This window comes from Globicephala melas, chromosome 17, assembly GCF_963455315.2.
Source record: "Globicephala melas chromosome 17, mGloMel1.2, whole genome shotgun sequence".
Classification (NCBI taxonomy): Eukaryota; Metazoa; Chordata; class Mammalia; order Artiodactyla; family Delphinidae; genus Globicephala; species Globicephala melas.
The window spans coordinates 65,086,102-65,109,199 of NC_083330.1; the positions used below are offsets into that span (position 1 = coordinate 65,086,102).

The 23,098-nt window shown below is 49.3% G+C and overlaps 1 protein-coding gene across 5 annotated transcripts in view; it reads right to left on the reverse strand.

The window, feature by feature from the left end:
- MTSS1 (MTSS I-BAR domain containing 1) overlaps positions 1 to 23,098 on the reverse strand; it is a 164,686-nt gene that overhangs the window by 33,067 nt on the left and 108,521 nt on the right. For all 5 annotated transcript variants that reach the window (XM_030875746.2, XM_030875753.2, XM_030875747.2 and 2 more), the window contains exons 4-5: positions 3,084 to 3,168; positions 834 to 925 (exon numbers count right to left, since the gene is read on the reverse strand). In XM_030875746.2, coding sequence (XP_030731606.1) covers positions 834 to 925; positions 3,084 to 3,168 — 177 coding nt within the window. The remainder of the gene's footprint in view (positions 1 to 833; positions 926 to 3,083; positions 3,169 to 23,098) is intronic.

Sequence of the window (23,098 nt, forward strand, 5' to 3'; positions counted from 1 at the left end):
CATATCCCCACCGGCCACTTCCTCTTCCCCCACCAGCCTACATCCACCCTGGACTTTTCCATTTCTGTTGTTGGCATCTCCGTCACCCAGGCCTGAACATCTGAAATGACAGTCACCTCTGATACTTCTCTCCTTTGCTACCCTCATCAACTAATCGCCAACTGGACCGGCTCCCACAAAGCCATCCCCGACCTTTCCCTCCCACCAGCCCTGAGCCTATCAGAGCAGGGCTCTCTCTTATATGCTCTTGGTAGCGCCTATGAGTCAACTCTTTCCTGTTTCATCCCCTCAGATCTGCCCACACGCTTTCCCTCCACCACACTTACTGCAGGTTGTATGATCCGTGGAGCAAAGTCTCCTGCCCCTTCCGTACCACCAGCACCCCACCCTTCGGCTCCAGGAAGACTGACAGGGGTGGCGTCTGCCTGGACCATTTTGTCCCCAGACCTAGCACATGAGGTACTGAGACCCACTGGCTGAAGGTTAGCTTACATCATTAAAAGTTTGGTTTTCAAAATGTGCTGAAATGCCCTAAGTGCATCTCTGGCATTTAAGCCTGCTGTTACAAATCACTTTTAACTCAGCTGATCACAATTAATGTCACAGAGCGCGATCAGGCTACCCCCTGAGTGATGCTTCCTGCCCCAAACCCAGCACTGAGTCCTGCAATGGGATCACTTTTGACCCCTCATCCTCCAACACTGAGATGTCCACAGCAGCAGCGGTGCAAGAGCAGGTCCTCTGGGTGACATCAATGAACCCAGCAGAGGCACAGGCAGCAGCTGGCAACATGCCACCTGGGACTAATATGCACCTGCCGCCTTGCCCAGTACCTTTTGCGTGGTCTTTATCCAGCTGGTTGGCCACTTTCTTCCATTCTTCCATCTGCTCTTGAAGTGGGTTTATCAGACAGTCGATTAAAGCACTTGTACCAAAGGAGAAAGAAAAGGAGACATTAAACAGACACATTCTGTTGTCAAGGTTTACACTCAGTTGTCAAAACGTACCTGAATCACGATTACCTGAAGCAAGACAAGGCAGCATACTAAGCCCAAGTTCACATCCAAATCCCCCAATTTCACAGCAACCGTGTCCTCAGGAGGCTTTTCAATGACTGCTAAGAAGCTGTACCCGTGACTGGTGGGCGCGACCTCTTCTCATGGCCCCCTTTTTCCACTCCCACACTCTATTAACAAGCAACGCTGCAGATCAGTGGGGTCACACCTCTGGCTGCACAAGGGAACCAGCTGGAGAGCTTTGAAAAGGTGAGGACACCAGGGCCTCACCCCATATCTGATATAAACTTGGAGGGTGGGGGGCCAGCATTACCTTTTTTTAAAAAAGGCCCACATGATTCTGACATGCATTCAGGATAAGTCATAAATGTAGACTGTGGACAGCCTAGGCAGGATCAGAGGGGTGAGGGGTCTCCAGGTACATCCCTTCTTATTTTGTGCACTCTCCCAGACTGCAGTTAAATGAGTGGAAAGGTAGCTCCCAACAGAGAGGGATCATGAGTCAGGGGAGCCGGGGTTTTTTGTGCAATGGAAGTAGGATCGACCCGATCCTACATTACAGAGATGTTGTTGGGAACTTAGAGAATGCCCATAAACTGTCTGAATGGCACTGGTGAGAACTGCAACAAAGGTATTCTCAGACTGCTTTTTGATACTGGGCCTCCTGAAAATCTCCAAGCTTTTGGTACCACCCCCTCTTCTCTTACCAGGGTCTAGTGGTAAGATGCCCCTCACAGGCGCATCCTCTGGCCTCACTTCCTCCAGCTCTGTCCAAACCCTCCTTCTGAACAGACACGCTCCCTAACCAGCCTGTGTCCAAGAGCCGCCACCCACCTCATCCCGTGTGTTCCTTCTCCTGTCATTCATCACCGCCTGACACTCTATCAGGTTTATACAGTGTCTGGAGCGTAAGCTTCATGAGTGCAGGATGTGTTTCCTACTCAGGGCTATGCCCTGTACACCTAAGACAATGCCGGCACATAGTAGCTGCTCAATACACAGTGGCTGTTGAACTGGCGTCTCTTCATCACTAAAATGGAACGAGGTGTCACAGGACGGGCCCCAGAATAAACAAGATGACGTGCGTGGGAGGAGGCGCAGGGGGTGCCTTCACGGGGAGTGCTCCCCAGGGCCGAGGAGGGAAGAAGGAAGCCAGATTTTATCACACGCCCCGGCAGGTGCTTTCCACTGCGTGGACGCTGCGTGCATCTGCACAAGAACACTTCAGAGATTCCTATGCCCATCTGACAGGGGCTGAGAGCCCAGCCCAAGATTACGGCCTGTCAGCGGCCAGCCCGGGGTTCAAACCTAGACCCGGGTGACTCCAAGACCAGGTGCTTCCCACTACATCCTGCAGCCTCCTGAGGTGGTCCTGCAAGAGAGTCAGAGGGATTCCACCGTGACAGCCTCTCACGCAACTTGCGATTCACAAAGCAGAGTGGTGCAGAAGTGCTGAATTATGCTGATCTGTTTGGGAGAACGTCCCACTCTCACTGGAACCCTGGTGACTGCAGACCCCCGTGCCGGCCACTGCCATTTCTACCCATCCTGGACGCTTGTGAAACAGACAAGAGGCTGGCAGTGTGGAAGGTTCTATGAGCCGCCCCCGCCCTCCTTGGTGGGCCTGGAGGACGTACACAGGTCCTGGGTAACAGGGCGGCAGTGCACGCCTCACTCTCCAGCACGGCAGCTCCTCCTCCTATGAGGTTCCTGCAGGGGTGGGGGACCCAGGGGTCTCAGCAGGGTGCTCGGCGCCTCACACTGATGAAGCGTGAGGAGAGACACAGAGAAGATCCCAGAGGGGGGTGCAGGCTCCATGAGGCGGGGACCGAGGCTGTCTGGTCCTTCACTGGAGCCCCAGGGCCCAGACCACCGTGCGGCAGAGGCCCAGCCAAGTACTTGTTCAGTGAGTGCGCAGAGGGACGGGCTGTGACGAGAGACGGGCTGTGGGGATTTAACGTTATGGGGAAACCAGTACTGCTTGAGGCGAGTTATGCTCTGTCTCACCGCTTCCTTAACCTGAAATCAGCAAGGGTGTCTGAGGTCTGGGAGAAACACGGTCCTCACCTGGAAAACTGCCTCAGCTTGGCTTCTATGCTCCGATGCCTCATGCACATCCTGGTTAAGGCCGAGCCAATCTCCCTGGTACCACCTGGAAAAGCAACAGAAGCAAACATGAGGGACAGGAGACAAGTAGGACTCACTGAGGTCCTTAAAGAGACAATGAAAGAATTACAAAACTGGCCAGATTTCACCATGTTATAAAACCCAAGCCACGGCCTTTCAGACTTCTCACCAGGCTTGTGCACACAGACGTAAACATCTACGTATGGCTACATATCTTGAAATCATCATCAAAACAAAAGCTACCTTTACTATATACGATACCCTCTAATATTTTCTATTGGTTTTTTTTTTGGTTTTTAGATGCTGATTGTGACCCAGAAGTTGATTTTACAACCCACTCATGGGTCTGAAAAATACCTCTCAAGGGAGATGATTAAAACAGCATCTGATATTTAGGGGAAAGCTGTAGTTTTGTTTTATTTTTTCCACTTCTGGCAAAATAATCCTCTTAGCATTACTCAGAACCACCAGTGAAGCCGCTCCATAAAGCCACATATTCTAGAATACAAGTAACGTAGAGAAGAGCAGGGCTAAAGCAAGACGAAAGAGCAGGCTATGTTTTTTGATGGGTTTGGGTAACGCCAGAAAGAGAAGTCCTCAAACGCAGCAAATGTCGAGTAAACTGAAATACAGCTTAGTGCTCCTGAAATTCTTGTCATACTTTTCCCTTCAGGCACACCCTTTTCTAAGATTATTTTTGAAGTTCCCTTCCTTCCTCCCCTTAGAAACAATGCTTAAATCAGCATTTACTTGGGCGTGGAGGAGGGGGAAGTAGACTGTATCTGCAGATGGTCACTCTGCACTAAGCACTGGAAAGCACAATTATAAATGTTATGAAAACACTGGGGCTCATGAAATCGGAGGGAAAAGGGTCCCCAAAACCACTGTGTTTTTTTAAATTTAATTTCTTTTACAGACAAGGCCTTCAAGGGGAAGCACAGGAATTTATGGCAGGTTTAACCAAATCAAGTTAATAGGAAAAAAATTCCCTCCCCTATTAGTACTTGTGACATTACTATGGGCTGTATTTTCCACTCCGCCTTCTCTCCTAGAAATGCCAGTGCGCTGCTTCACTTCCACCTGTTTTCCATTTTATTCTGCAAAACGATCAGGTTTCCAGAACCAAAAAATAAATAGTGGTGATACATATTTAATATTTCTATATTTTATTTCAGTCTGAAAAGAAGCCTTCTGGAGCAATTCTTCCATTCTTCTAAAACAGGGTTTCTCAATCTGAACCCGACTGACACATAGGGGCAGGACGATTCTTTGTTAGGGGGCCGTCCTTTGCGTTGTAGGATGGTTTGCCGCATCCCTGGCCTCAACCTACCAAAAGCCAGTAGCAGTCCCCTAGCCTGTGATATCCAAAAATGTTTCCAGACAGTATCAAGGGCTCCCTGGGGAGCAAACTCTCCCCCAGTTGAGAAGCACTTCTGTAAAAGAAACTGAGTAAGAATGAAAGGTCATCGGAGGCTGACTTACTAAATGGCCAGAAGTATAAAATGTTGCCCTAGAGCTCCTGGCACCTGCCAGGAGTTAGTGACCACCGGAGCCTCACCATCTACACTGTAGCTTGCACCTCTCCACCCGGGAAAACCAGTAGAGGGCGCTGTTTTCACATGAGCCACTTGCCTTCTGGGCTCATTTCAGGTTCTTAAGCCTTTATTGCTTATAAGCAAGGACGAGGAACACTTAATCCGCAGGGAAATACCTCTTATTTTTCCTGGGCCTTCATTTAATTAAAAGTTAATAACCCGGCCATGCAAGGAAACGGGCACACTCATTCACAGCTGGTAAGAGTGTAAACCAGCACTTTTCTGGAGGAAAAGTTGGCAGCATTTATCAAGAAATGCCTTAAAAACAAGCCCCCTCTTTGACCCAGCAATTCTACCCCTAGAAATTTTACCAGAGGAAACAATTAAGGGTGAGAGCAAATCTTTACCTATGAGGACAGTCACGGAAATGTTGCTTACAGCAGTAAAAACTGGAAATAACATCCCATTCTAGGGAGCAGGTTGAATAGACCCTAGGACACAGCCACACAACGGACGAGCATGCAGCCACCCGAAGTGCTGGAGAGCGATGGTCAGGTCCCAGGAAATGAGTCGTTTGTAGAGACCTGAGGATGTGCTGGGCCCTGGGATGAGTGCTTTGCACACGTGAGCTCATTTAATCCTCCCAACAAGCCCAGGTGTGCTGGTGTTACTATCATCCCAGACAGGAAGAAAGCTTTCCGTAATTTGGCCAACGTCACCCTGCTGGTAAGTGGGATTCTATCCCAGGCCACATCTACGGAGTCCATGCATGTAACCAGTCAGCACATGGTACTTACTACAGACAAAGGGAGAAGGGAGAGGGCAGAGCCCAAAACACTCCGCTGAGCTAACCTAACTACACACTCTTATGGATGTTGAGGCTTTACGGTCCAGCTCTCAAATTTTTGTTCCTGAGCCTAGAACTGTTGAATTGGCACCACGGGAACTAAGCTCCAATCTTTGCTAAGCTGTTAACACAGAGCTAAGTGACCGAGAGCTGCTTCGTTGATTACCCATGAGTTTGAGTCTCCTCAAAATAAAATTCCGCAGCTGGAAAAGATCACCTCAAAGCTCAGCTCCCTAACCCCATTTCTCTGCTCCCGACTTCTGTCAGCTTCCCAGATATTTTCATACATTGCCACTGGTCATTTATCATCCCCAGGAAAGCCCTAGGCTTCCCAGAAACAGCTGAACTGTGGGATGAGAACAAGCAGTTTCTCAACATGCTGTGTGCAGCCCACCACTGTGCTCTGCAGCACAGGGCTTCCTGTGAGAGAAGGAAATGAAGAACCAGAGCAAACTCCCAAATTGCAGTGTCTCTGTCCAAGTGGCACAAGGGCAGGAGACAGGCAGCTGACATCCTCCGTGGACCCCAGGACCCAACCATTAGAATTTGCTGCTGATCTCAGCCACGCAGGGCCCTCTAAAAATAGCTCCATCCATGGATGTGCTTCACAGGGTCTTCTGCTCTTCCTGACCCCTTGCTAAGAACTAGGAAAAAAAAAATCAGCAGGTTTGAAAAAGCTTCAGAGGAAGCTGGCTTTAGTTACGATGCCAGAGCCGACATCTGGAAGAGCTCTGAGCTGACAGAGAGAATATTTATGGAATCAAATGACTGCGATGTACTCAGCAGCCTGCGAGTAAGGACAAGATCTTACTTGTTTTCTGTTTTCCCTGCACCCAGCACTGGTACAGACTGAAGAAACCAACATGGACCACTTGGAGAGCATTTTTTTGCTATACCTGGAGGTGGAGCAAGGGACTGGGTTTGTCTTTCGTTTAACACATAAATATTTGTGTATCATCTTTGGCACACAACAGAAGACTCAAAATGAATACAAGATCCTTATTATCTTACAAAAGGTCTATACTGATTCAAGGTCAGCCTGGAGAAACAATGGTGTATTAGTTTTTTTTTAATTGCAGTTTAGTTGACTTACAATGTTGTGTTAGTTTCTGGTGTACAGCAAAGTGATTCATATCTATATATTCTTTTTCAGATTCTTCTCCATTATAGGTTATGACAAGATATTGAATGTAGTTCCCTGTGCTATACAGTAGGACCCTGTTGCTTATCTAATTTTCTATTGTTGCTGTAATAAATTATCACAAATTTTAATTTTAAATATATTAAATTTATCAATATTTTAATTTAAAGCAGCACACAGCTATTATCTTACAGTTCTGGAAATTGGAAGTCCAAAATCAATTTCTCCAGGCTAAAATCAAGGTGTCAGGAGGGCTTCGTTCCTCTGGAGGCCCAGAGAATCTGTGTCCTTGCCTCTTCCAGCTTCTACCGGCCGCCTGCACTCCTTGGCTCCTGGCACCTTTCCCCACCTTCAAAGTCAGTGTTGTCACAACTTCAGCCTTCTCTAACCTCTGCTTCTGTCCTCACATCTTCTCTGACTCTGATCCTCCTTCCTCCTTCTTATAAGAACTCTTGTGCCGTACTGGACCCACCTTAATAATCCAAGATAATCTCCCCCATCTCAAGATCCTTAGCTGAATCATATCTGCAAAGCCCCTTTTGTCACGTACAGTAACATATTCACAGGTTCTGGGGTTGAGGACGTGGGTGTTTGGGGGGGCATTATTCTGCTTACCAAAGACGAATAGGAGTTGTTAATTTGGGGAGAGGGCAAGGGGCACTATGGTCCACTCTCCAGAGTCCATCTATTCCTCCCCAGAGGATTAATCAGGGCCAATGATCGAATGCCATCCCCTTTGGCAGTGGCTGGTTCAGGGATGAGACAAAGATGGAGAGGTTGATGGGGAGGCCTTTGGGGAAAATGTCCCTATGTCCCTGATCTTTTTTTTTTAATAAATTTATTTATTTATTTATTTTTGGCTGTGTTGGGTCTTCGTTGCTGCGCACGGGCTTCAGTAGTTGTGGCACACGGGCTCAGTAGTTGCGGCACATGGGCTCTACAGCGCGGGCTCAGTAGTTGTGGCGCACAGGCTTAGTTGCTCTGCGGCATGTGGGATCTTCCCAGACCAGGGCTCAAACCCACGTGCCCTGCATTGGCAGGAGGATTCTTAACCACTGCACCACCAGGGAAGTCCCAAAAATGTTCCTGATCTTAAGAGCAACACACCGAAGAGACCCCACAGGTCATGAACTGGAAGCAGGCTGCCCAGCTGCTGTGGTCAGCCAGCTTTCTGGCCGTGGAGACACCTGCCTTAGGAGGAGGCCCGTCCTGTGGACAAAACACAGAAGGAGCCCGAGTCTCCAGTGACCTCGCTGGGCTGCCAAATTAACACAGTGGGGAGCCTGCTCTCCTGGACCTGGGGCTCCTGTTTTGCAAATTCACACATCTCCTTATTTTTAAAGCAACTTTGATTTGGTTCTCTCTTTTGCCAGTTTAAAGAAAACGGAAGGGAGCAACAGCCTCGTGCTTCCTCACAGCACCAGGAACCACCCCGTGGCCAAAAGAAATACTAAGTCCATCACTCGCTCCTGAGAAAGGCACAGATACTTTATGGCAAAAATCTTCATTCTTTTCAGTGTGATGCACGTTAAGAATTTTCTCCCATAACAAGCAAAGGTTTTTATGATAAATTAGTACAAAATCAGCTGACGATCAAAACTGGGGGATCTGCAAAGGAGATGATCAGTAGAAAGAAAGAAGTAAAAAGCCTAGAGGTTAGACTATCAAAGTATGAACATGGGGGCAGAATACGATGAGTTTTGCACATGAAGACACAAATTCCACAAACGTTTATTCAGTATTGTTTAGTTTCCTAGGGCTGCTGTAACAAAGTACCCCAAACTGGTTGGTTTAAAACAACCAAAATTTACTGTCTCACCATTCTGGAGGTTAGAAGTCCCCAAACCAAGGTGTCGGCAGGGCCCTGCTCCCTCTGAAAGCTGCAGGGGAAGAATTCTTCCCTGCCTCTTCCTAGCTCTGGTTGCTGGCAATCCACAGCTGGTAGATGCGTCACTCCAGTCTCTGCGTCTGTCTACACGTGGCAATTTCCCCGTGTGTCTGTCTTCACGTGAGACATGTGTGAAGGCATTCTCCTCTCTGCCTGTATCTGTGTCCAAATTTCTTTCTTCTTATAAAGACACCAGTTGTATTGGATTAGGGCCTACCCTAACGACCTCATGTTAACTTGATTACACCTGCAAAGACTTTATGTCCAACTGAGGTCACATTCACAGGTACCGGGAGGTAGAATGCAAGTTGTCTTTTTGGGGGGAATACAACACACCCCATAATAAGTATCTACCATACAACAAGGATTAAAGTCATTCCAAAGATGACAAAGACCTAGCCCTGGGGGGGCTCACAGACTGGCTGGGGGATTGCTACGAAATGGTGCAGGGAATGTGGTTGCTGCAGCAACCCTATGACGTAGGTACTATTGTCCACATCTTATAAATGGAAAAAACTGAGGCTCTGCCTGGTTAACTAACAGGCTGAGGGCCACAGAACTGGTAAGCGGTAGAGCTAAGATCCAAGCCCTGCTTTTACGGATGCCGACAGGCTCTCTCCCACCATGACAAGCCGGAGGCATTCCCCACCGAGGACAAAGAGACACATTAAAGTCCCCAACATAATACACACCTTTTAATGCCTATTGGGGGAGGATACAGGCAGTGGGGGGATAAGGAGAGGAGAGCCACTGACCCACTGTTCCTTCCCCCCGCAAAGCCTGACATGGCTACACCCTCCAGACTGCCACCTGCCACGGTGGCTTTGCAGACAGAGGCGGGCCGGTGGCATCCATCTAGTGGCATCGCCCATCCCTCCATGCTGCCTCACTTGCAGGTGGCGTCCATCTCCCCACGCAGCGGAGGACTAATGGACAGGCCACCCTGGGGTTTACAGTGTGCAGGTGGTGAACGAGGCTGGAAAAGCTGTTCTTTCAGGCTCGGCTTCTGCTGCAGGAGGGGTCGGGGCTGGAGGAAGCGAGGCGTAAGAAGTGCCCAGGTGGAACGCACGGCTACGATAAGGTGCTGTGCGTCTTGGCCACCCCTCTGAGCGCCGATGTTGTTGGGAGGCTAATTAAGCATCAGACGGCACCCCTGGGACAGGAAAGTGCTCTCTGAAACCTCTGCAGGGGAGAGGGTCACAGGGACAGGCCCACCCAGGGCAGGTCCTGACCTCAGCACTGCTGACATTTTGGACCAGATCCGTCTTTGCTGAGGGAGCTGTCCTGGGCACTGGAGGCTGTTTTCGTTAGCCCTCCCCCACGCAAGTCAAGTCGACCAGGAATGTCTCCAGACATTGTCAATCGTCCCCTGGGTGCAAAATCGCCCCCGTTGCGAAGCACTGGCCTAGGGGAACATGTGTCCACCCACGAGGAGGGTCGCTGACTCCGGGCCGGACCTCAGGAAGCCTCAGCTGACACACTCCACTGTCACAGCAGCCGCTATGCGAGCTATTAGCTGGCTGCCCACCCCCAGCTTCACAGCCTCAGACAGGCAACTCCTGTCCCCACAATGAAGAAAAGACTCCACTTGCCACTAGAGACACACTGATTTCAGAATACGAAATTGACATTCCCCACAAAATCAATAGGCACAAACTCCCTCACCCACAAACTTAGGGACACAGGAATTCAACCAGAGGCAGGATGTGTTCAAGTCCAGAATATGAGAATACCCAAAGGATTACGAAAGAGCCCAAAGCCCACGGCAGGCAGAATCTAAGCACAGAAGTCCCACCATCTGTATCGTTAGGAGAACTCCTCTGTGAGGCCAACAAGAGGCAGGGGAGCAAGACACTGACCTCAAACCACTCAATGGCTTGTGACTTCTCCCTGGACACCAGCTAGCGATGCACTGTCAGCCCCAAAGCGTCTCTGAAAATCTGTGACTCTGGACACCAAACAGGCAACCAAGCACACCTAACCTGACAGGTGCTCTCTCTCTGTGGATACGTGAAAGTGCCTGCTGCACCCAGTTGTTTGTAAGTTTAAAAGCTCTGGGGCTTCCCTGGTGGCGCAGTGGTTGGGAGTCCGCCTGCCGATGCAGGGGACGTGGGTTCGTGCCCCGGTCCGGGAGGATCCCACATGCCGCGGAGCGGCTGGGCCCGTGAGGCATGGCCGCTGAGCCTGCGTGTCCGGAGCCTGTGCTCCGCAACGGGAGAGGCCACAACAGTGGACGCCCCTGTACCACACACAAAAAAAAAAAGTTCTAAGAGAGGTGGCCATGTTCCCAGGCACATAACCACCAAACATACCAAACATCAAATACAACTGCAGGTTGCCCCGTGACATAGTTTTATCAGAAATCTTTTTCCAAAACATATGTTTATCCACACCCAATCTTACCTGTTGAGGGGTAAGTGGGCCCCCTCGCCTGTCCATTGACCCCCAAAAGAGTCCTGGGGGCACCTTAGCAGCTGTATCCCACCCTCTCTCTCCTCCGTGCCACACACCTGGGTGACAGGCAGACCCTAAGCAGCCTGCAAGCCGCAGAGCGTCCAAAGCAGCCACTTTCCCACTGTGGCTGGTTTGGAATCTTAGCACAAACTCCTTGGCATCTCCCGAATCAGCGTGAGGGTCAGGAGGAAAAGCAGTAGAGCCAAAGGGTTAAGAGCTTGGCTCTGAAATCAGACAATGTGGATTCAAAGCCCAGCTCCCCCGTTCGCCAACTGCGTGACCTTGGGAAGGGTCTAACTTGCTTAGATTCAAATGCTGATGACTGTACTCCAAAAAAATGGTTATGCCAATTGGTGTTTCATGTCATCTTTGTTGCATACAAATACCACATCCCAAATGCATCATCTGTAATTTCCAGCTGGGGCTTCTTGTGAAACAATCTGAGGTAGCCTAGATTTTTGTTTTGTTTTGTTTTGTTTTGTTTTTTACGATTTTTGTCCCCGATCTTTTACAACTGCCTCATCCATATTTAATTTGATGGCAATATATATATTTTTTGAAAAGCAACTTACTTTTATCTTTCTAAACATTCCACTTATTCTGCAGAAACAAGCAATCTTGATTTTCACACTCCTATCCCAAAGATTTATGTACCTTATAATTAAATAATGTAATGACATACAACTGGCATATACAGGTCTGGGAACACACACAACTGACCCTTGGTTAAGCTGACAGCTCAGGTAGAAGAAGTGTGTGGACACAGAGTGAAGCCTACTTAGCTTCGAGCTTGTTGCAGGCAGGGGTTGGTATATTTTATAGAGAAAATAAAGAGCCCTGGTTGCATCGATGGGCCAATTAAGTAGGACTTTGATGTAGCAATAATCAGCCAAGTCCTACAAAAGGGCGAAGGCCAGAGTAATTACTCAGGCCTGGTTGGAGTGTCCATCCACAGTGACGCATTAGCCAGCGTGTGACAGCCCTCACTTCTCCCGCATGTAATATCGCCCTTCCCCGAGGAGCTAGCTGATGGGTACACAGAAGGCAAGGTAAGAGTCCAAAGGAACAAAGCCAGAACTGTTCCGCTGGGGCTCAGGGTGGGCCGCCCCCGAATATGCCATACTGGCATATTGATTATTTTGAATTAAAGTTACTTAAGAAATGGCCAATGCAAGAGAGACACTCTGACCCTCCTTTCTGTCTCCCTGAAAGCAGGAAAGGCATCTCTCATGTGAAAGGTGCCCTCCCTGCATCTGCAAAGTAGAAGGACCCCCTTTTGGCCAGAGAGGGGGAATGCGGGCCAAGAAACCTTGTTACTCCTTTCGTTTACTACGCCAAAACCAAACCCTGTTTAGATTCTTCCCTAATTGGGCACACAAAACCTACATTTCTTTGTCCTGTCAATTTCTTACAAATTTATTGGGTGTTTTACTCTAAAAAGTCTCAAAGTTGCCTGCTCTGGCCCTTTTGTTGGTCCCATTTCTATGAGACCTCCAAGCACACGAATTAAAATGTGTATCTTTTTCTCCTGCTAATCTGTCTTGGGTCAATGTTATTATTAGTGCAGCCACAAGAACTCAAGATAGGTAGAGGGGGCACCTTCCACCTCTTTGACAGTTCCTTCTTCCCTAACATCTTCGAAGACCAAAGGCCAAGAAGGAGTAAGTCCAGAAGGCCCGCCGGGGAAGGATCTCCTCCTTACCAGCAGTTATGCACCAACCAAGTGGTCACTGGATGGAACTCAAAGCTGTAGCGCTGAGAGGTTCACGGTCAAGCAACTGCAGTGAGCTCACCTCTCGGTGGTCCCCACCTTCCTGGCTAACCAGCTTAAAGGTGCCCCCAGCCCGAGATCTCTCTTCGTTGTTTATTTTCATGTCACAAAGCTCAAGACCGTTGTGTCACCAGCCAGCCTCCTGCTAACAAAGAATGGAAAGGAAAGTTCCCATGGAATCCGGGACCACTTCCACAATGACCTGCGTCAGGTTGTGGGTTCAGCAAACAAGGAAAGAATGTCTCACTCTCCTTCCTCTCAAGCCCCTGCTCTCAGAGCCCAGAACCCTGAAATGTCAGGTGTCTTTTCACCTTGATGGCAGGCAAGAGGGCTGCCTGGGCTGCACATCACGGGAGCCACGTCTGCGTGTACCAGCCGCCACTCTGGCCGGCCCGGTGGGCACACCATCTGCCAGCCCGGGGGGTGCCGGGGGCCCCCACGGTTCCACAACCGCCACGCCAGCGTCACGCCTGACGGTGAAGCCAGTGTGCTCGGGGATGCTTTCATTTCACAAGCTTAAGTGCTGGTACACAGACTGCGAGAGGCAGAGTGAGAGAGTCTCAAAGTGGCACCTGGGTGTGAGGCTGAATTCTAAGAATAAAGAAGGGAACTCAATTCTGATGTCCGAAGAGACTCAACCATGACACCCAGCTAACAAAGACCACACTTTTCCCAAATGTTCAGTCCAAGGGACCGAGTCCAAAAGGCCATTAGATGGACCCCTACAGTGAGCCCAACAACAGGGTCAGCAGGGAGGCCTCGGGCACTCCAGGCAGGGGCCCAGCAGGACCTCAGGGGGAGGCTGGCACACCTGCTTGAGGTTCTAGGCAGCGGATCTTCCAGGTGACCTCCAGGCTGGATTAGATGAGCCCCCTTTACCGCTGTAAGAAAAATGATCTTATGGCAGCTGGGATGCTGGAAGAGAGACAAGGGGCGTTCCTATATTCCACAAACACTACTGTGTTCGACGCTACTGTGGTCTGACTCTTGGACTGTCAGCAGAGGAGACAACCCCTGCCCTTCTGGGATGCAGCTCATCTAAACTCGGAAGCCACAGATTTCAGGGTGACCTTAGGGCTGGGAGGTGCCTCGGAAAACTCACGAGGCACAAACCAGTGGTTCCTTACTGCTCGGCACCCAACGCTTGCCTTTAACGAGCAGAGAAGCTCCGGATGCCCCCCCAGGAGTCCCTCACTCACTGCCGTTTCTCTTGCTCAGGGAAATGCATCCGTGTCCTTCACTGTGTCCCTGTGAGAAGGCTGGTTCCTGGCGGGGGCACTGTCATTTTCATTAAAGGTCTAAGGAGGCACTCAGGGTATTAAGAATATCAAAAAACCAAACTGTTTCTTCTGGCTTCCTCAGCATTTTAATTTTATTCTTGGGCGCAGACAGATAGACAGCGGAGAGGTGGCATCATTTAATGCCCTGTATCTGTTTGACTACAGGGAGGGAAGGGAAAGGGACAAACAACTAGTTCCTGGTATTACGAGTTACCATACAGACCATCTATCATTTATATCGGCCACTCAGTAGAGACACTGGTCATCCATAAATCACGGAAGAGTATGCAGATCCCTTATGCTAGTCCTTAAAATGGTTTCAATACTATCCAAGCATTTCTGTTTGTGCTATTTAAATCACCGAAATATTCTTGCAACAAATACACGATCTGATTTCAAGGAAACGAACGAATGAGAAACATGAGTAATATTTTAAGCAGTGGAAGGATCTGTCCCTTTGTCTTCAGAGGGTTACTTAGGACAAAAGTGGAAAAACTTAAAAGATTTTCAAAAATAAACCCGGAAAGCTCCTGGACAAAGGAAGCCTGACTTCCCTTTTGCTACAATGGCAGTTCTAACCTGCGTCCATCCTCAAGGAAGAGAAAAACATGCAGAGTTTCCCGTTCAGAAACTGTACTCTTGGGCTACTGTATGTGGCTGAGACGTGTGGGACAATCCAGCTGGTGTTCATGGGGCACCTACTACTGCGCATGCAGCAAATGCTGGGCACAGGTTTTGGGAAGATGCCCTTGTGCCCACACCCGGGGCGGAAGATACTGCAAACTGTTATCAGCTGACAGTCTTTCAGCCAATCTCACACTTCCCAGCTTCTCCCACTTCACGACTTTTCAAAAAGCAGAGGAAACAAGAAAGAAAGAAAGAAAGAAAAAACTACACACAGTCCCACCACCATCTGGTGGCTTCAGACCAGCAAGCACGAGATTCTGGCATGCACGGTACTGGCAGCCACAAAGACCAATATTCCTCTCCTTATGTTGCTATTTCAAAAGCAAAGTGAGACTGGTAATATGGAAACACAAAAACACGGACACGCTCGCACTTCTAGGAAAAACCCTGGTAGGAGCAAAGGCAGTGCGACAGGGACTCTTCTCCACCTTCATTTCTGATGGAATGGCGCCTGGTTGAAAAGTACTGCGGGAGTGTCACCTGGGAAATGCCGCCGGCTCCCCGACATCTGCCACCATGAACTCCCGCTGCCAGGGTCTGCCTCTGCTGTATGGGCGCAGAAAGATGCTCCGGCTGGAGCCAGGCCTGAGCAGCTCGAGGACGCCAACGCGCGCCAGCAAAGCAGATGTGGGTTGATGTGCAAAACCGCACGTCGATTTCTTAGCTCATGAAATTGAACTGTCAGGCAGATAAGATGCTCACAGCCACTGATCTGAGCATTACCTCCCAGGCGGCTTTCAGGGATAAATCTCAAGATGGCTTGAGGAATATGGAAGCAGAGGAGGGCAGTTCGTGTTTTAGGGGCCAGAGTTAAGAGCCTGAGGCACCCATCTCCCCCAAAGGGTTGAGACCCCAGAAATGATGCCTCTTTAGCTACTCCTCTGACTCTGCTTCTGTTGGTGACCCAGACCCCTCGTGACAGAGATTATCCTTAGGACAGTTTATCCTAAAACCTCCAGTATCTAGAGTCAGGTTACCCTTGTGTGCTGCTGGCCTAAGAGCTACTCTACTCTTTTAAGGGGCTTCTATACCTCCCTGAACTACGCCAGAATGTGCTGGCTTTACCATCTCTCAGGAAGCAATCTTGCTGCTTTCCAAATTATTAAGAGTAGCTACCATTTGCTGAGCGTTGGCAATCTAACAGGCGCTTGTAAGCACACTGTATTCAATTTTTTAAATCTCAAGATACTCCTTCCACAGGTATCATTGTAAGGTAAGGATTATTATCCTCATTTTACAGATGAGGACAAGGGTGCTCAGAGAAGTTAAGTAATTTGCCCACGGTTGCACAGGAGAATTCAGGACTTGCATCCAAGGCTGGGTCCATAGTTAGAACTTTTAACCATCTGTGAAGACATCTCATTGTTGCTAACATGTACCAACATATTTGGTGGATGAGAAGTTGGGTTTTTGCTCTCCAGCCCCATCCTGTGATTGAAGGAAAATAAAAACCCTGCCACCCAGACATCTGTGGTATCAGTCAGACTCACACTGCCGCCACTTCAACTGTGTGTGAGCGGGCTGGTCTGCATGCAAGGCCCTGGGATCAGGTGGGCATGGGCTGTCTCAGCACGCCTCACCTCCTGCAAGCTTCCTGTGGCACTGGGGTGCTATTTATTCGCTATTATTCGCGCAGAGGACCCTTCCCTACTTGCCGGAAGACTCTTTCCCCAAATCACCCTTTCAGCTACTGACCCATCCCAGGAAGGGCCGCTGAAGTATCGTTTCCCAGAAACGGCCATCCTTGTTTAGCCGAATTCAGCGTCCCTTGGTCTTCTACAAACACTGTGTTTCTCATAAAACAGCACATAAAGTGCATATCTTTGGACATAGTAGGTGCTCAACAAACCTGACTAAGTGGGACCTGACAGATAGGCCAAGCTTCAAGTTCTAGGCCCGTAACACTGGCTCTTCCCAATTCTCTTAGTACATCTCCCTCCTCCCCATTCTTTTCTCCATCCCTACTCCACACCCCACCCATCCCTGTAATAAGGAACCCATCAGGAGAGGTTAAGATTTAAGATTCCAAGGGAAAAGTGGTTGCACTTAGGCCGAGACTACACCCGTGGCACTGGAAATGCAGTCAGAGTTCCCTTTTGTAGCTAACTTCCTAGCCAAATTCACTTAAGATCATTCAAACAGACTTAATTACCATCCTAGTGTTTTCTTCCCCTCAGTTTCTATTTCGAGTCGTACCTTCCCCCAGCGGTTTCTGAATGAATGTTTGGATGGTTTCTGACCTAAGAGTAATTGAAACTCTAACCCTGGTACAGCCAACAGGAGGCTGACTCTTACAGCCAAACCGAGAAAGCAGGTCTAAGGCTCCAGGTGGCAAGAAAGCAGCACCGTGACACAACCAGCGTGTCCTTAGGACCCTACAAGCCAGGCCAGCCCTGACCTCCCATCCTCCATCCAGGGTGCAAACTGGTTTTAGTTCCTAGCTCCCCAACCGAGTCTCAAGGTCAAGCAGTAGTAATGTGGGTCCAAAAACTATTCCTCTCCCTGATTCCCTGAGAACCCCACCAACACGCAGACCATGCCAGGTTAAATGCAGGTGGACCAGGTGCCCTGGACAGGGAGGACAGACACGTGGAACGTGACTGTTCACCGTGTTGCACGCCCATTGGACACGGGGGTTTTGCTGGGACAGGCTCCTGCTGGTGAAGCTTCCCCACCCCTGCCAGGTGTCTTCCTGCCAACAGAGAAACGGCAACTCTGGGTCCAGAGAAAAGAGGAGGCTTTGGGAGCATCAGACAACGTTTGAGGGCAAAGTGGCTCAATGGAAGCTGAGAGCGGGTCACAGAGTGGTCCTCGGTTCCCATTGGCCTCCATCCCTCCCCATGCCTGGGACAATAAGAAGCCTGCAGAGAACTCAGTATAAAAAGGTGGACGTGGGGCTTCCCTGGTGGCGCAGTGGTTGAGAGTCCACCTGCCGATGCAGGGGACACGGGTTCGTGCCCCGGTCTGGGAAGATCTCACATGCCGCGGAGCGGCTGGGTCCGTGAGCCATGGCCGCTGAGCCTGCGCGTCCGGAGCCTGTGCTCCGCAATGGGAGAGGTCACAGCGTGAGAGGCCCGCGTACTGGGGGAAAAAAAAAAAAAAAAGGTGGGTGTGGAGTAATGTTTCTCCTCTGCCTTGCACAGGACTAGAAGCTCAAAGGCCTCCAGCACTGGCACTTAAGTAACGGAGGGAAGGAGCGAATATGGGGGCCAGATGATCACTAGCTCACCTCCCCGTTCCCATGCATATACACACGTCGTCACACTTGTAGCGCTGTCCTGGGTTTACTACTTCTTGGGCCTGTGTCCCCCATTGATAGGGGACCTCCAGTGACAGTTTCTGAACCACCCCTGAATTCCCAGTGTCTGGCAAGATACATGACCCATCTTTGACTCAACAGATATTTTGCAGATAAAGGAAACCAAAAAAGCAAAAAAGCAAAAAAAAAATAAAAAGAAAGAAAGAAAAGTTTAATAATTGGATAACATCCTATTCTGAAGAGCTGAGCTAAATGTGAGCTCCCAGGAGAGGCTGCTAAGAGGTCTTTTTTGAGTATTAGACTCACCCCTGGATCCACTCTGCCATGATGTGAAGACAAAAGGGAACAGGGGTTCTGGATGGAAAAGCTGTGAATTCTGGGAGTCCTGCCTGGTTTAAGGTTCAATATCGTCTAGGGAAAGAGCATCATATCTAAATGCTAATTTGACAAAGAATATTTAGACCAATGTTTGGCTATTCTGCCAACCTTTCAAATGAAATATCTGAGCCCCTACTACCTGCAAGCCATTGAGGAAGCATAAGAGAGTGAGTCCTCTTCCAGGTAGGAGTGCACACAGAAGAAAAACAAGGAAGGCAAAACAAAGAATCGAGTCTTTTTGTTTTAAGATTCGGGGCTGATAATGGACCTCAAAAATCCCCATTAGGATGGAAGAGGGTCCATGAAAATGTTCACAATATTCTGAGCATGTTTTTTTTAGAAGATAATTACTAAGAATCTCAGGAAGCTTCAGATCCCCTTATATGCTGTTAGAAAAGCCTTTGCAGGAGCAGCTCTGTTGCCATGACAACAATCACTTGGCTGAGTAGAAAGGAGGACGAGGGACCTACCAGATGGTATTCTCAACAGTCAGCCCTGAGATTTTTTGAAGGCACTTTCTAAAGGACCTTCAGCATCTCGGAGTTACAGAATTTACAAGCTGAATGAGACCTTAGGAGTAACCTAGTTTTTGCAAGTCACCGCAACTTCTCTTTTCTCACCCTTGCCTGAGTTGCCTAGACTCAGCTGAAACAGCTCTAGGGCCAGAGACCATACTCTGCCCCATGCTCACAGGAAGAGGGCAGGGAGCTCTCTACCCCCATAATCCTTAGAGTGGAGTGAGCATAGGTTTAGGAAGAGAGGGAGTTATTTGAAGAAACTTTCCCTCCCCAGGCAGAAGGTTTGGGTAAAGCATTCTGGCCTCTTTGGCAATGGCTGCCACCGCTCAATGAGTCTGAACAAAACAAGAACAGCCATGGAAGGTAGCTCCTCCCAGGTCTTAAGCACAGAGCTGGTTTCTAATTCCAGCCATCGAGTACCACCTGGAAATTCATAATTGTCACCTAAACAGAAAGAGTACCAAGGACCCTGGTGGTACTTGGTAAACCATGTAGGAGGCTGCATATGGCAAAAACATAACCACATGGCTTCTCTCCACCTGCTGCATACACAGTGCACACGTGTGCGTGCACATGCACACAAACCCACCACGATGTGCCTCTTTACTCACCCTGCAGAGCATCATTGAGGACGGCTTCTCCCAGGGCCCTGGTCATTTTTTGAGATGAATGCATGTGGATTCTTAGGTAACTCCCAGGGGGACACATTTATGTAGACCAGGATTGGGAGAAGAGGACAGGGTGAGCTGGGGGGATTGCAGGGTAAGTAATTCATAAAAGTGGGTGCAAGCCTTACTGAAGGGGAAAACCCACACCTCGCCCACATGTGCTGCTATGAGAAGCGGCACGGCCTGCAGAGGAGCCTTCCAGATCAAGCCAACGTGAAGAAGCGACCTCCAGGCATCTCCTGACCCCACCCCCATCATGGTGAGGTACCAACACAGCAGGTGCCCGGGAAGCTCTCCTAGGTGCCTGCTTCCATTCTGTCCGCAGCTTCCTTCAATTCACTGTGCCCTGCACCTCATCACTTCCCAGATGGCTCTGGACACCATCTGCATCTTCCAACAGACACTCTGGGCCAGTGCAGCGGTACCTGGGACCACCACCATGAAGCAAGCTTAATGGCTCATTTCATATGCGAAAGAGTCAGAAAAGTGTAAAGGAAAGAATCTATTTTTAAACTCCAGTGTACTTGGCGCCTTATAAAGTATTTCTACCATCCCAAAAGAAGACTTTGAAAAAATGAAAAAGATTTGCATGACCTACAGTCCTCTCCTTGATACCAGACACCCAAGTGGGCTTATTTTCACAGGAACAGATTTGATATGAAGACAGCACCAGTGAGCAGGGGTCTCCCCAAAAGGCTGCCATGCAGCCCCCCAGGGTTTGCCACCAACGTTTCCAATCAGGATCCCAGCACTCCTTCGGTGAAGAACCCAGCAAACCATCTTGCTAGTACTCCATCGGCAAACTTTTAAGTTTGAGGCAGGAATTAACTCCAGTAAGAATCCGTGTCGATTCTGTGAGCATCCCAGAGAGATGGCATTACACCACTCCAAACCAGTGGTGACAACTGGGGGAGACAAAGGTAGAGAGCGGCTCCCAACCAGAAGGCGGAGGAGAAAGAGGGTGGGACAGGCAGGCGTAGGCTCGTTCCTGGTCCACAGAAAGAGCTGGCCCTCCCCCTCTGCGGGCCTGTCAGCCAAGTTTCCAGAGGACCACGCAGGGCCGCAGGAAATGGCACAGGCGGACAGCCATGAGGTAAGAATGGCTCTGTGTCCGGATGGCTGAAAAGACCAGCTCCCAGCCCTGGAGAGGCTGGTTTATTTTAGGAGACAATTACCAGTTATCACAAAGCTGAAACTGACCATTCAGGTAGAAGTCTTAGCATCGGGGATCTTCTGGTTCCAAGCAAGAAAACAGGAAAAGCTATGACATTTGAATGAGGCCAAGTATAAAGAGTGTGTCTGTGTGCATCTGTGTGTCTGGATGTCTATGAGAGACGGATACAGACACGAGTGAACCCAAGAGTAGGGACAGGTTAAGGCACCTGCCAATACTAAACCACTAGGTTAACACAGAATTGCATTCAGCCCACAAACAAGCATTCAAAAGCAGATTAAGAACTGCTTAAAAAAAGAGAGACACTAAAGAAACCCAATTTTCTTATTTTTTAAGGTCAAAAGACTGAGACCCATCTGGTGGATTAATAAGCCCAGGACACCCACCAGCCAGCTGAGTGCCCCACCAGAGAAACAACCAAATCCCACATGCAGGCTATTTCTCTAATTTCTTTCTTCGGGAAACAGGGAGAAGGGAACCCTAGGGAACGTTTCTCTGGCCCTGGAGAGATGGCCTGTTACTGAACGCCTGAGACAGACAGTAACAGGCCCAGCCGAGCACGAATCTAGACGCAGGCCCCCGGGTACACCACCTCTCAGTTAGCGCGGGGCAAGCCAGCCAAGCAGCAGCGTCCCACCAAGGTTCAGAACTGGGTTCAGGTGTTGGACATCTCTCGCCACTGTTCCAGCTCTCCCTCCAACCAATGGTATAACATCGGGTGATACCCACTCTGAACCTCAGTTTCCTCCTCAGACAGTAACTCCTCCACAGACCCACTGAGTGAGATAATCCAAGCAGGATGCTGCGCACCAGGCCCTGTGCGGACGGAGTTAAGTATATGCAACACGTACTTGCCAGTAACATTCAAAACTGCAGCTCTGGGCTTCCCTGGTGGCGCAGTGGTTGAGAGTCCACCTGCCGATGCAGGGGACGCGGGTTCATGCCCCGGTCCGGGAAGATCCCACATGCCGCGGAGCGGCTGGGCCCGTGAGCCATGGCCGCTGAGCCTGCGTGTCCGGAGCCTGTGCTCCGCAACAGGAGAGGCCACAACAGTGAGAGGCCCGTGTACCGCAATAAAAAAACAAAACACAAAAACAAAACTGCAGCTCTGTTTCCAGACCTCTTCACTGCCTTTATGCACACACAAGACTTCACAACTACATCTGGTTTGGGATTTACATCTCGACTCGTTCCAAAATGCATTTGAGTTTTCTGTTTAGTACCCCAACGGCAGCGAAAATTTGTGTTACGATCAATTAAGAGGAGGAGGTTACTGCCTTCAAAAACAGCCACAGGCCCTTCAAGCCTCTTGGGGCTGCTATATATGGCTGCACAGGCTGTGCACTGCACAACTCCAGGGGATACCATTCCCACAGACAATGAGTCGTGAGCATCCTGAAGTCTGGTTTCTATCCCAGTCAAGTCTGGAATGAGGTCTGGGTGGAATCTGAGTCATGGCACTGCCAGCTCTGCCACCCCCCATCCCACACCCTCTTCTTTCGTTTCGTCTCTTGGTAAGCTTTAAAATAGACTAATTCACTCTCAGCAAAGGGACAGCTCCCACCCCAGACAGCTGGAGGACAGAATGGGATGATTATTTACTACTGAAACCTGGTTTAAACAGAGGGTAGTACCGATGGCCCACCCACATATGTTAAAAAAAAAAAAAAAAAAAAAAGTCACTCCTTAAATTCTCGGGAATTACTCAACTAAGAATGAGGTTGCAACACCCCTTTCCTCTCCTTTCTGGGCGGATGGGTAGATTTGTTTTCCTGATGTAGAGAGGACCACTCATCTTTGCCCTCATTATGGGGCTGGAAAATCATCTCTGATTTCCAAACCAACAGCAGACTCACCAGCTGACTTCAACTTACCAAAGAGGTGCATGTTCCAGAAAACTTTATACTTCAGCTGTTTTGGAAATAGACATGATTTTTTTCCCCCAAAGAAGCAATGTCGTGAACGGTAATTATGTTGTCAGGGTAACTGACAAACTGAACCCATTCCATATCTAACCCAGGTACTACTGAACCTAAGTGTTTCTATCGGGAAAAAGTAGTCATTTTCAACTTGGGACATGGGTTTTAGTGGCAAAGAGAAAAGGGCAGAGAGAGAGAAAAGGAGGAGACTCCTGCATTTGAAAGGACGACACTTCCTGCACTTAATAAATATTCTACACCCACCTCGCACAAAAAACCACAATGAGTCAAGAAAACAGTCCTTGCTCTAAAAAAAGCTCCCAAGTCTGTGGTCCAAAACGACAGCTAAGTAGGAATGGATGATCCAAGGTGATAAGGTTCCAGATTTGGGGAGTCAAGAAGAGCTTGTCTAAGCTGAGACAGAAGGGCCCAGACA